The sequence below is a fragment of the Rhinolophus sinicus genome, linkage group LG04 (genome assembly GCF_036562045.2).
Source record: "Rhinolophus sinicus isolate RSC01 linkage group LG04, ASM3656204v1, whole genome shotgun sequence".
NCBI lineage: Eukaryota > Metazoa > Chordata > Mammalia > Chiroptera > Rhinolophidae > Rhinolophus > Rhinolophus sinicus.
In genome coordinates this window covers 97,244,502-97,257,037 of record NC_133754.1, presented here as the reverse complement: position 1 = coordinate 97,257,037, position 12,536 = coordinate 97,244,502, and the positions used below count along the sequence as shown (strand labels likewise).

Genomic DNA, 12,536 nt, shown 5'->3' with positions numbered 1-12,536 from the left:
GTGCGTATTTGTGTACTTCTACTACATAGGCTTGTATCCACAACAGTTTTGTGGGGTTTAAAATACTATTTTTATTATATATTGAAAAAATACCGAAGAATGTAGTTTTTGTCTGAGGTACACAGGGCATCATGCACCGCGAATGCCCATGCATTCACTCAGCTAAGAAACTGCGTGTTTTAAACCAACATGCAGATTGTCATGCTGTCACGTTTCATTTTGCTCAACATTGTTTCAGAATTTATCCATGTTGATACATGTAGCTTTATTTCAATTCTTTTGTTAGTAACAACTGTATAACATTCTCTTGTATGAGTATATCTCAGTCAGTCCATTCAGCTGCTGATCATACATTGTTTTCAGGTTTGGATCTCCGAGGTAACAATTGAAGTTGAGTGACTTTTCATGTTTGTTGGCCACTTTTCTGTAAATGGCTTCTTCAAGCCTCTGCTCATTTTCTATTGGCATATCTGCCTTTTTGTTATTGATTTGTAAGAGTTCTTTGTATACCAGACACTGATTTTTTGTTAGTTATATGTATCACAAAAGGTTTCGTGCTGTCTATTCCTGTCCTTTCTTTTTTATGTATGGTATGTTTCGTATAGATGTTTTGAATTTGAATGTAGTCAAATTGATCAATCTTTACGTTTCATGCTTTTTTGTGAACCTTAAGAAATCGCTGTCTACCCCCAGGCCTTTCTGTAATCTTTGCCATCATATGTAACCAAAAAGAATCAGTAAGGACATATTTTTAAAATCCTAGACAATTGTTATAACCTAGGGAGACTGTCTTGTCTGCCTCTCAGGCTGGTGTGTTCCTTGACCATCTAAATAATGACGTATTGAGTAAAGTGGAGGATGATATGTTACAAAAAGGCAGGTAATTCAGGATCGTGGGAGGTCAGTGCAGGGATTTGGAGAGGGTGATTCTCTGCCAAAGAATACTTTTTAAATCTTCTGGTTTTCTTTTCTTTTTTTTAAATCTCTTGTATTCTAAAGCTTGTGGTATTCACCTAACAAACCATTGTAAAAAAAAGAAAAAGAAAAACCATGTGAGAAAGCTCTTAGGCAGTAAAATCTTTAGCCAAATTAGTGTGTGTGTTGTATTATGCAGTTGTCATTTCAGGGTGAATGTCGCATATAGATTTCTTTCGTTATGAAATGTTTATTTTTCATACTTTCTATGTATGGACTTTTCAAATATGTAGGCCTAGTGATCTTCTGCAGTCAAGTATAAAGACTTAACTAACCATTTTCCTGCAAAAGTTGTAAATAATTTGGATTGTCAACCATGCCTTATTCATCTGCACTAGATTTTATTAATTTTTTGAGATTTAATTTTGTATTGTACCTAAAGAGGACGTTTACAAAAGCATGTTTTCTTCTCTCATCTACGTATATGAACATGTACTATGTGCAATTAGTAATGTTTTTCACATTTCGATTTGTTCTAGAAAATTAAACAACGCAAAAATGAGCAAATAGATGGAGTTCTCACCAAGGACTTGTTACACACAGTTCATCCTGAGTCACCTGCCCTCAAAACCTCCCTGTGTTTTAAGGAGCAAACTCTGCTACCTGTGACTGATGCTCTTCGAACTATAGAGGGCAGCAACCCGGCAGATAATCGGTACAGCGAGTATGCCGACGAGTTTTCCAAATCGGAGCCTGGTGTGGTCAGCGTGGAGTACGGCGTGGCCAGGATGACTTGTTAGACTCAGTGTTTCCTGGACTGACTATCACACAAGAAGTGGATATTGTGAGGATGGTCTGTGTGCTTGACCAAACGGAATAGTGATCTTAGGGCAGCAGGAGGTTAATAGCTGAAGAAAGGATAACAACTGCTCTCGTGATAGAGAGGTCAGTTTAATTGCATTTCTAGCAAGGAACATGACTGTCTCAGTTCTTTAAGAAACAAGTCATATTGGCACATTTACTTAAAACACAATTTGCATTGTATACTAGTGAATTGACATTCTGTATGATTTATGTAGTAATTATAGCCAAACATGAAGAGCCTTACTTAAACATAATTTAATTGCCAGGAAACAAAATTTGACAAGGCCGTCCCTTCCGTAATTATTGACATGGCATGTACTTTGGATTATGTAACCATGTAACTGTGAATATTTACAGGTTTTGCCTATTAGTGATGTTTAATGTTGAAGTGCCATGAGAAATATTTCTAAGAAAGCCTTAAATCTCGGTTTATTCTTTACTCTTGAGTTTTCTAGCCCAGAGCAAGATTGCTGTGGTTTTCTTTGCTTCGGCCTTGTTTTGATTTGTGAAGATTGCGGCCTCAGTACTGCAGGCGTGTGTGCACGGTGCTGCTGTCTGAATGGGCAGCCGCTCACTGTGAAGTTCACGCTGAGCTGGTCCCACTTCCATGGTCAGAATTAGTGAAACCGAAGTCTTTATTCCGATTACAATTTGCTTAGTACTACATTTGATGACTTGCTGTCTACAACTTAGGTTATTGATTTTTTGAGTATGTCTAAGCACATTTGACTGTCTCTTATGTATGGATTACTTTGTGGTTGTCTTTATTCCTTTGATAACTGTGTAAGCAGAAAAAGCTAAAGCTCTAAAACTTCTTAGAAACAATGAGTAGTACCTGTACTTTTAAACTGTTTTCTCTCTCAATGAGTTACTCTTACTGAGACTATCTTACTTTCAGTTTACCCAAACATTTTTGGGTAAAAACAAAAGGGAAGTACAGACCGGTTAGACTTTCCTTGGTTTGATGAATCTTAAAGTAGTCATTTCTATGTGGAATATTATTTTCCGTTAATATAGAAGAAAAACAGGAAAATGAAGGATAGATTAATACAAAGTTAGTGTTTAACAAACACGATTTAATTGCTGGGAAGAGTTTCATTTTGCCTTGTTATGTTAACCGTTTGTTCTATATACTGGTACATATCTTTAAGTTCCAAAAAAAAAAAAAGAAAAAAATCACTTACAATTGAGGGCCTGCCAGGCTGGGGCGACCACATTCACACAGGACCTGGAAGCCTGAGGTCAGGATTGCCGAAGCCAGCTGGCTTCAGAACTGAAAATTTAACTAACATGGGTGGCACGAAGGTAATTCAAGGGTACTAGGAAATCTGCACAGCTTCGCTCATGCTTCTTTTTATTACACCTGTATCTATTATTAGTTTTGAACATTAATACCTTTTTCAAGTGAAAGAAAGCTTTGTTGTATGAAAGCTTGTCTAATCCTGTTTATTTTGCCAATGGTTTTCTGTATGTAACACATTATGTAATAGGAAAAATACGCCTTTTTAAACTAACAGAAATGCACTATATATAAAATATAATTTGTGATATTTAAGCACTGGGACAGGAAACTTAATCTTTGTGACCACAAAGGGAAAGCTTTTGTGCCTTGTTACGTGGTTCCAGTACTGATTGTGGTTTTAGAATCTTTAAAGAGACTTTAAAGTCTCGTTAGGGACTTCTTATATTCAGCTCTTTGGTTTATTATCTTAATCTTCAACTTGAGGCACATATATGTGTTTATATGCTCAGCGCACATGGCCTGAGAGATCAGTTAACATCCTAAGTGACCTATAGGGAATATGTTGGTAAAAAGCATATTGTGTATATGTCTTATAAAATTGAATTTATGTTCAGTGTGTTTGGGAATGTATAGCATGTAAATTATTTCGTATATTATTTAAAGGTAATTAAATGTTCATGTTTTACTTTGAATGTTTTTCTTTTGGGAAAAAAACATATGGGATCAAATTGTAGTTGGATTTTTTTTTTTTTTTTTTGCTCCCCTAAATCAAATGGACCTGCGCATTTTACTAATCAGAACAGTGTCAGGTGTGAGCAGTTCATTTTCCAAAAAATGGGTGTTGATAAATATTTAAATATTAACATATACAAAAATAACTTCCAGACTACTTAAAATAGATATAGTGGGCTAAAAAGTTTAGCAGATAATGCCATTAAAATTTCCTTTTGTGCTCCTTTCACTTCCTGATGTTACAATCAGTATTTTACTCTGCCCTTACAACTGGTTGCTGGAAGGCAGGGTCCCATGAGGACGTACATTCAGGGGGAAACGTCTCTCCAAAGGCAGAGCTGGATGTAAACACAAGGAGGAAAGTGATTGGCAGAAAAGAGTATTCTGTGCTCTGCCTGTTCATCCCTCAGCCCCTGGCAACCACTGAGCTTTTGTCTGTCTCCATAGTTTTACCTTTCCCAAAGGCATGCAGTTGGAGTCATAGAGTGTGGAGCCATGTTAGATTGGCTTCTCATTTAGTAACATTCATGTATCGTTCCTCCATTGCTTTTTCATGGCTTGATAGCTCCTTTTTCATCACTGAATAATATTCCATTGTCTGGATGGACCACAGTTTATCCACTAACCTACTGAGGGACATCTAGGTTGCTTCCAAGTTTGGGCCATTATGAATAAAGCTGCTGGAAACATTCTTGGGCAGGTTTTTGTGAGGACAGAAGTGTTCAGCTCCCCTGGGTAAACACCAAGGGGCGTGAATGCTGGATCGTATGGTAAGAGTATGTTTAGTCCTGTAAGAAACCCTCAAACCTCTCCCAAAGCGGCTGCACCATTTGCCTTCATTCCCACCAGCACTGAGGGAGAGTTCCTGCTGCTCCACGTCCTCACCAGTGTTTCTGCTGGTGTCACTGTTTGCGGTTTTGGCCACTCAGAGGTGTGTAGCTAGCCTGGCCTTTTCACTTTTTTTTTTTTCCTCCAGAAGGTCTACTTTAGACTTGCAGTTGGCGTTCTAAGTTGGATGAAATGCCGATCCTCTGCAAAAGTATAAATGCAGTTGCAGACTTATCAATGACATCCATTTTCTTTGGCCAAGTTTTAGCAATTTTGTTGGTTTTCCAGGTAGTAGTCCAGTTGGCATTAGCATGTCTTGATTGATTAAAATGTAGAACCTATTTTTTAAAATATGTAACTAAGCTTTAGGAACCCATATCTAGAAAAAGACAGCCTATAATCAAGAGTGATGATTATTTCAAAAAGTATATATGGTATTGTACTTGCTATCTTGTGTGAAAATAAACAATTTCTGCCATTTTTATAAACAGTGCTATACTCTAGTTATTTCTAGGCAAGTAAGATATCTGTTAGCAACTTTTATAAAATAGTGGAATGTATAACAAAGCAACTTAAAGCCCTAGTCTTTGAATTTCTGGTTCAGAAAGTATAGGTTGGGACTTGAGTTAAAAGTATTTGCATAGCAATAAAGCGTTTGCATTTAACAACATTTTTGGAGATTCTGATGCAAAATGGTAGGGGAATCACACTCTGAAACACTGCCCTCAACCACCTGCCCTCATCTGTTAAGCATCTCTGTTGTTCTTAAAGGAAACAGAATTACTCTGGAATGAAAAGCGATAAATTGGGGAATGTCATACTTCTGAACCATTGCTACACAAGTGGGTATGAGAAATAGACCACTACCACTGTTTTAAGCCATTAAGCCACTGGGAGTCTGGCTCTTTGTTACTGCAGCGTAACCTGGTCTATCCTGAATGATGAAACCATTAGCACACCTGCGACTTTACTAATGCTTTGATTTCATTAAAGTTCAATCCCTCATTGTCCCAAACAGCCTTTTACTTGTTGGGTTTGTACTCAGCCAGTTCAGGTTCACGCACTGCCTTGGCGAAAGCTCTTAGTCCCCTCACCTTTCACCCTTCGCATTGACTTTGAACCAGACCAGCTGTAGAGCGCCATCCCATGTTCTGGTTTTGTCTGCTTGTTTCCTCGTGCAATTTAACTTGTTCGCTGTGTACTTCATATTGAGTTAGGAGGGTATACTGTTAGGCTGTCCACTGTTGGTTACATTGCTAAATTTGACCACTTGGTTGAGCTCTTCTTTGCACTTAGCAAATGCTATGCAGGGTGATATTTTTGACAACAAAATGAATGTCCCATTCCCTAACAACCTATCCACTGTTCATATTTTCCTGCGTCAGTTATTTCATTGCATGTTCCAAAATGGTGATTTTCTAATTTTCTTTCTTTTTACATTTATTTGCTGGGATTTTTTAAAGAGGTGCTTTTACTCAACTGGGAAAATTCTTCTGAAAAAAAAAGGCATGGTAAATGTTTAATTCTTCCCTTTTAATCACTAATTTTCAGAGTAAGGGTTTGTAAAATAGTCACCTCTTTTCTTGTAGGAGTGTGAATTTTTATAATCAATTACAGTAAATGCTCTTTTTACTTAAGCTGTTCTAAATCTAGCCTGGGGGTGGGGAAAGCTTTATGTTACGTTCCTTTCATTTCATTTTGACATACACCTATCAGTTTTGAACACATTTTTGGTTTTGGACACAAGTAGATGTCATAGGCTTATCTTCTACTTTTGGTACCTCAGTTTTGGAATTAGCCATTTCTCCAAGTAACCATTGTGTCTGTTAGTGAGGAATAATATTTAGAAACCAAACTCTGGGCATTAGATGTGTTCATTGCTACCGCTTCTAGGCCCTTTCAATGGACAGAACTAGGACATACATTTTTAAAAATCATGAGTTTAAACGATATTATTTCAAATTATTACCACAGTGGTTTCTCCTTTAATGTGTATCTCTTTCCTGTTTAACTGAAAATCCCAGTTTCTAATAGCATTTTGCTTTATTGTGCAATATACAAAATTTACTTTCAGAATTACAGTGTTACTACTAATAGAAATACTGAGTAAAAATTAAGAATTCTTTGTGGGTCTCTTTATCCTTATATATATGCTGCCAAGGATGTACAGAGTATTGTATTCAAAAGTTGCTGGAAATAATTTTTTTGCAATACTAATTTATATGCAACTGAAATATTTTGTTTATAGTTTTAGGACTGGCTTATTTCCTTTCCGATTTCCTTAACCATTAAATTTTCTTTCTTTCTCCTTCCTTCCTTCCTTCCTTCCTTCCTTCCTTCCTTCCTTCCTTCCTTCCTTCCTTCCTTCCTTCCTTTCTTTCTTTTTTTCTAATTACTGAAAAAATTAAGCAGAGGTTGTTGTTGTTTTTTTAATATTGTTTTAAACATTACTCTCTGTTTTCAGTATGGTTTTTTGTTTTTTGAAATTTAATATTATTTTATATTAGTTTCAGGTGTACAGTATAGTGGTTAGACATTTATATAATTTAAGAAGTGATCCCCCTGACTAGTCTAGTACCCACCTGGCACTATACATAGATATTACCATATTATTGACTATATTCCCTATGCTTTACATCCCCATGACTATTTTGTAACTACCAATTTGTACTTCTTAATCCCTTCACCTTTTTCACCCTGTCCCCCAACCCCCTCCCATATATCAACCCAATTGATTTAGTCCCCATCTGACACAGTACATAGTTATTACAATATTACTGACTATATTCCTTATGCTCTACCCTACATCCCCATGACCACTGTGTAACAACCCACTTGCACTTCTTAATCCCTTTTCTCCCTTTTCATTCACAGCCCCAAACTCCCCTCCCCTCTGACAACCATCAAAATGTCTGTATCTCTGAGTTTGTTTCTGTTTCGTTTATTTATTTTGTTCTTTAGATTCCACTATAAGTGAAATCATATGACATTTGTCTTTTGCTCTCTGACTTACTACATACACTCAGCACAATACCCTCTAGGTCCATCCATGTTGTCACAGAAGGCAACAGTTCCTTCTTTTTTATGGCTGAGTAATATTCCATTGTATATATATACCACCTCTTCTTTATCCATTCATCCACTCAGGGACACCCAAGTTGCCTTCATATCTTGGCCATCGGAAACAATGCTGCAATGTACATATGGATGAGCACATCCCCTCAAAGTAGCATTATGGGTTTCTTTGGATAATTTGTTTTTGTAATCCCAGAAGTGGGATTACTGGGTCCTTCTCTGTCTCTTGTTGTAGCCTTTGTTTTTTATTTCATTTTATTTTTAATTAAAGTTTATTGGGGTGACAATTGTTAGTAAAGTTACATAGATTTCAGGTGTACAATTCTGTATTACATCATCTATAAATCCCATTGTGTGTTCACCACCCAGAGTCAGTTCTCCTTCCATCACCATATATTCGATCCCCCTTACCTTCATCTCCCACCCCCCACCCCCCTTACCCTCTGGTAACCACTAAACTATTGTCTGTGTCTATGAGTTTTTGTTTCTTCATTTGTTTGTTTTGTTCTTTTGTTGTCTTCAGTTTTATATACCACATATCAGTGAAATCATATGGTTCTTGACTTTTTCTGTCTTGACTTATTTCACACAATATAATAATCTCAAGATCCATCCAATATATGTTCTCCAATGTTCATTGCAGCTTTATTTACAGTGGCCAAGACATGGAAACAACCAAAGTGTCCTTTGATAGGTGATTGGATAAAGAAGTTGTGGTATATAAACACAATGGAATACTAGTCTACCATAAGAAAAGATGAAATAGTACCATTTGTTTTAAAGTCTATTTTGTTTCGTGTAAGGATTGCTACTCCATTTTTTGTTTCTATTTTCATGAAATATCTTTTTCCGTTCCTTTCCTTTCAGTCTGTGTGTCTTTTGATTTGAAGTGAGTCTCTTGTAGACAGCATATATAAGGGACTTGTTTTCTTACTCATTCAGCCCCCCCATCTTTTGATTGGAGCATTTAATCCATTTACTTTTAAAGTAATTGTTAATATGTATGTAGTTATTGCCATTTTATTATTCATAGTTTTGATTTTTTTTTCCGTCTTGAAGTTCCTCTAAGATTCCTTGTAGTACTGGTTTAGTGGTGATGAACTCCTTTAGCTTTTCCTTGTCTGGGAGCTCTTCTTTTTTTAAATAAATTTTATTGGGAAATATTGGGGGACAGTGTGTTTCTCCAGGGCCCATCAGCTCCAAGTCGTTGTCCTTCAGTCTAGTTGTGGAGGGCGCAGCTCAGCTGCAAGTCCAGTTGCCGTTTTTCAGTCTTTAGTTTCAGGGTGCGCAGCCCACCATCCCTTGCGGGAATTGAACCGGCAACCTTGTTGAGAGTTCACGCTCTAACCAACTGAGCCATCCAGCCATGCTTGTCTGGGAAGCTCTTGATCTGTCCTTCAATTTTAAACAATAGCTTTGCTGGGTAGAGTAATTTTGGTTGTAGGTCCTTGCTTTTCATCACTTTGAATATTTTGTGCCAATCCCTTCTGGCCTGCAAAGTTTCTGTTTGTTATTCTGTAATTTAGAAATAAGCTGATGGTCATGGGAGCCCCATTGTAGTTAACTAACTGCTTTTCTCTTTTAATATTCTCTCTTTGTCTTTAACCCTTGACATTTTAATTATGATGTGTACAGCTGTGGGCCTGTTTGGGTTCATCTTGTTTGAGACTCTGCTTCCTGGGCTTGTATATCTATTTCCCTTGCCAGGTTAGGGAAGTATTCCATCATTATTTCTTCAAATAGGTTTTCAATTCCTTTCTCTCTCTCTTCTCCTCTGATACCCCTATGATGCAAATGTTGGTATGCTTGCTGATGTCCCAGATGCCCCTTACACTCTTCTCATTTTTTTTGGATTCTTGTTTCTTTTTGCTGTTCTTTATTTTTGACTGGCTCTTTATGTTTCCTGTCTCTTTGTTGAAATTTTCTCTGAGATCATTGAGCATCCTTAACCAGTGTTTGGAACTCTGCGATTGATAGGTTGCTTGTCTCCATTTTGTTTAGTTCTTTTCTGGAGCTTCATTCTTTTCTTTCATTTAGGACATGTTTCTTTGTCTCCCCATTTTGGCTGCCTCCCTGTGTTTGTTTCTATGTATTAGGTAGGGATGCTATGTCTCCCAATCTTAGTAGAGTGACCTTATGTAGTAGGTGTGCTGTGGGACCCAGAAGCACAGTCCTCCTTGTCACCTGAGCCATGCACTCCAGGTGTGTCCCGTGTGTGGGTTGTGTGTGTCCTGTTAGAAATGAGTTTTGTTTTTCATTTGCATATCAATGGGAGGGCTTCACCTCATTGGTTGTGAGGACTGGCCATGACTACAGTGGAGGAGTTATGGTGCAAAGACTGACCATGCAGAGCAGGATCTGCCTCAGCAGGATTCTGGTGCCTGCCCAGTCTGCCTCTTGGGTGTGAGTCATCCTTGGAGGCGACTGGGTGATGCTCCACGCAATTTGAAGCTGGCCACTGGGGGCACCCCAAGACCACTTGGAGGCGATCCCCTGCAGGCCAAATTCAGCCCCAGCCCATGCCCCAGCCAGGGTCCCCCGCCCTGGCAGGAGCCACAAAGCAGTCTGCAGATGGCTGCTGCCTGTGTCATGTTTGGAAGTGCCTTGAGAGGCCAAGCTGCAAACCAAGGCCAGCTGCTGCTATTGTCGGGCTTAGGGCTACTCAGCCAGAGGTACGGGATACACTGAAGGCAGTTGTTTGAGTTTTGTGAACCTTTGAGAGACTTAAGGAAAGTCTGAAGCAAGGCAGGCAATTTGTATGAAAAAGCCACCAGAAGCAGATTGTGTGGAATATGGTCTCAGAATTACCAGGGCAGAGCCAACGGTGTTAGCCAGGTTGATGAGACTCAGATATAACGTCTGCCTGCGTCTGCACGCCGGGTAGGGGGAGGGCTTAACAAAGAAAACATGGCTTCTGCCAGCCTCCTCCATCTGGGAAAAGGCTGCTCTTCCAGCCGTTTTCCTGAAGCTAGACAACTCAGTTCCTCCCCGTAAGTCCCTGTCACCTTTAGAGCTGCTGCCCCAGCGCTGGAGTTCAGAGCGAGTGAGTCTGTCAGCAAGTAAGTCTGTGCGCGGTCCATTTAAAAGGAGCGCCTGGGACTCCAACCGCCTTGCATCTCACTCAGCCACAATCTCCACTGGTTTTCATAACCTGAAATTATGGGGACTTCTCTCCCCGACACTGGAATCCTGGGCTGAGAAACTTGGTGTGGCACTGGAATGCGTTGCTCCTTTTGTGGGGACCTCTGCAGCCAAGATATCCCTCCTGATTTTTAATGGTCACACATGGGTTTGGGACCAGCCCATTCTGCATCTCTGTCCCTCCTACAGGTTTCAAGGTGGCTTCTCTTTGTCCTTAGTTGTAGGGCTTGGTTCAGCTAAACTTCAGGTGATTCTCAATGATGGTTATTCTGTAGTTTAGTTGTAATTTTGATGTGGTCACGAGAGAAGGTAAGAATAACATTTAACTGCTTTGCCTTCTTGACTGGAATCCTCTTGATTTATTGATCATAACCATTTTGACAGATGTGAGGTGGTATCTCATTCTAGGTTTAATTTGCATTTCTCTGATGATTAGTGACATTGAGCATCTTTTCTTATGTCTATTAGTCATCTGTATCTCCTCTTTGGAGAAATGTCTATTCAGGTCCTCTGCCCATTTTTTAATTGGATTGTTTGGGGGCTATTTGGTGTTGAATTGTATGAGTTCTTTATAAACTTTGGATATTAACCCCTTATCAGATGTATCAGTGGTGAATATCTTCTTGTTTTGTTGGTGGTTTCCTTTGCTGTGCAAAAACTTGTTAGTTTACTGTAGTCCCAGTTGTTTATTTTTTGTTTCCCTTGCCCAAGGAGATATGTCAGAAAAAATATTAAAGAAAAAGAGCAATGTCAGAGAGTTTATTGCCTGTGTTTTCTTGTAGGAGTTTTATGGTTTTGGGTCTTACATTTAAGTCTGTAATCCATTTTGAGTTTGAGTATATGGAATAAGAAAGAGGTCCAGTTTCATTTTTTAGCATGTATCTGTCCAGTTTTCCCAAAACTATTTATCGAATAGAGTGTCTTTATCCACTGTATGTTCTTGTCTCCCTTGTCAAAGATTAAATGACTATATAGGTATGGGTATATTTCTGGCTCTCTATTTTGTTCCATTGATCCACGTGTCTGTTTTTATGCCAGTACCATGCTATTTTGATTACTATAGTTTTGTAGTATAATTTGATATCAGGTAGCATGACACCTCCAGTTATGTTCTTTCTGAAGATTGCTGTGGCTATTTGGGGTCTTATGTGTTTCTATGTAAATTTTAAGATTATTTGTTCTAGTCCTATAAATCCCTATCATTGATAGGGATTGCATTGAAATCTATAGATTGCTTTGGGTAGTATGGACATTTTAACAATGTTAATTCTTCCAATCCATGAGCACAGTATGTGCTTCCATTTATTTGTACCTTCTTCAGTTTCTTATAGTTTTCCGAGTACAGGTCCTTTACCTCTTTGGTTAAATTTATTTCTAGATAAGTTTTTTTTATGCAATTGTAAATGTGATTGTTTTCTTAATTTCTCTTTCTGACAGTTCATTACTGGTGTACAAAACTGCAATCGATTTCTGAATATTAATTTTGTATCCTGCTACTTTCCTAAATTTTGTGTATCAGTTCTAATAGTTTTTTTGGTGGAGTCTTTAGGGTTCTCTATATATAGTGTCATGTCACCTGCAAATAATGACAGTTTTACTTCTTTCCAATTTGGATGCCTTTTATTTATTTTTATTGTCTGATTGCTGTGGCTAGGACTTCCAATACTATGTAGAATAAAAGTGGCGACAGTGGGCATCCTTGTCTTGTTCCTGATCTTAAGGGGAATGGTTTTAGCTT

At 38.3% G+C, this 12,536-nt stretch overlaps 1 protein-coding gene across 1 annotated transcript in view; it reads left to right on the top strand.

Annotated features, from left to right (window-relative positions):
* Nucleotides 1-3,707, top strand: part of MTMR6 (myotubularin related protein 6) — a 35,681-nt gene extending 31,974 nt beyond the window's left edge. Inside the window, exon 14 of the mRNA XM_019736553.2 lies at nt 1,455-3,707. Coding sequence (XP_019592112.2) covers nt 1,455-1,715 — 261 coding nt within the window. The 3' untranslated portion in view covers nt 1,716-3,707. The remainder of the gene's footprint in view (nt 1-1,454) is intronic.
* Nucleotides 3,708-12,536: the final 8,829 nt, after the last annotated feature.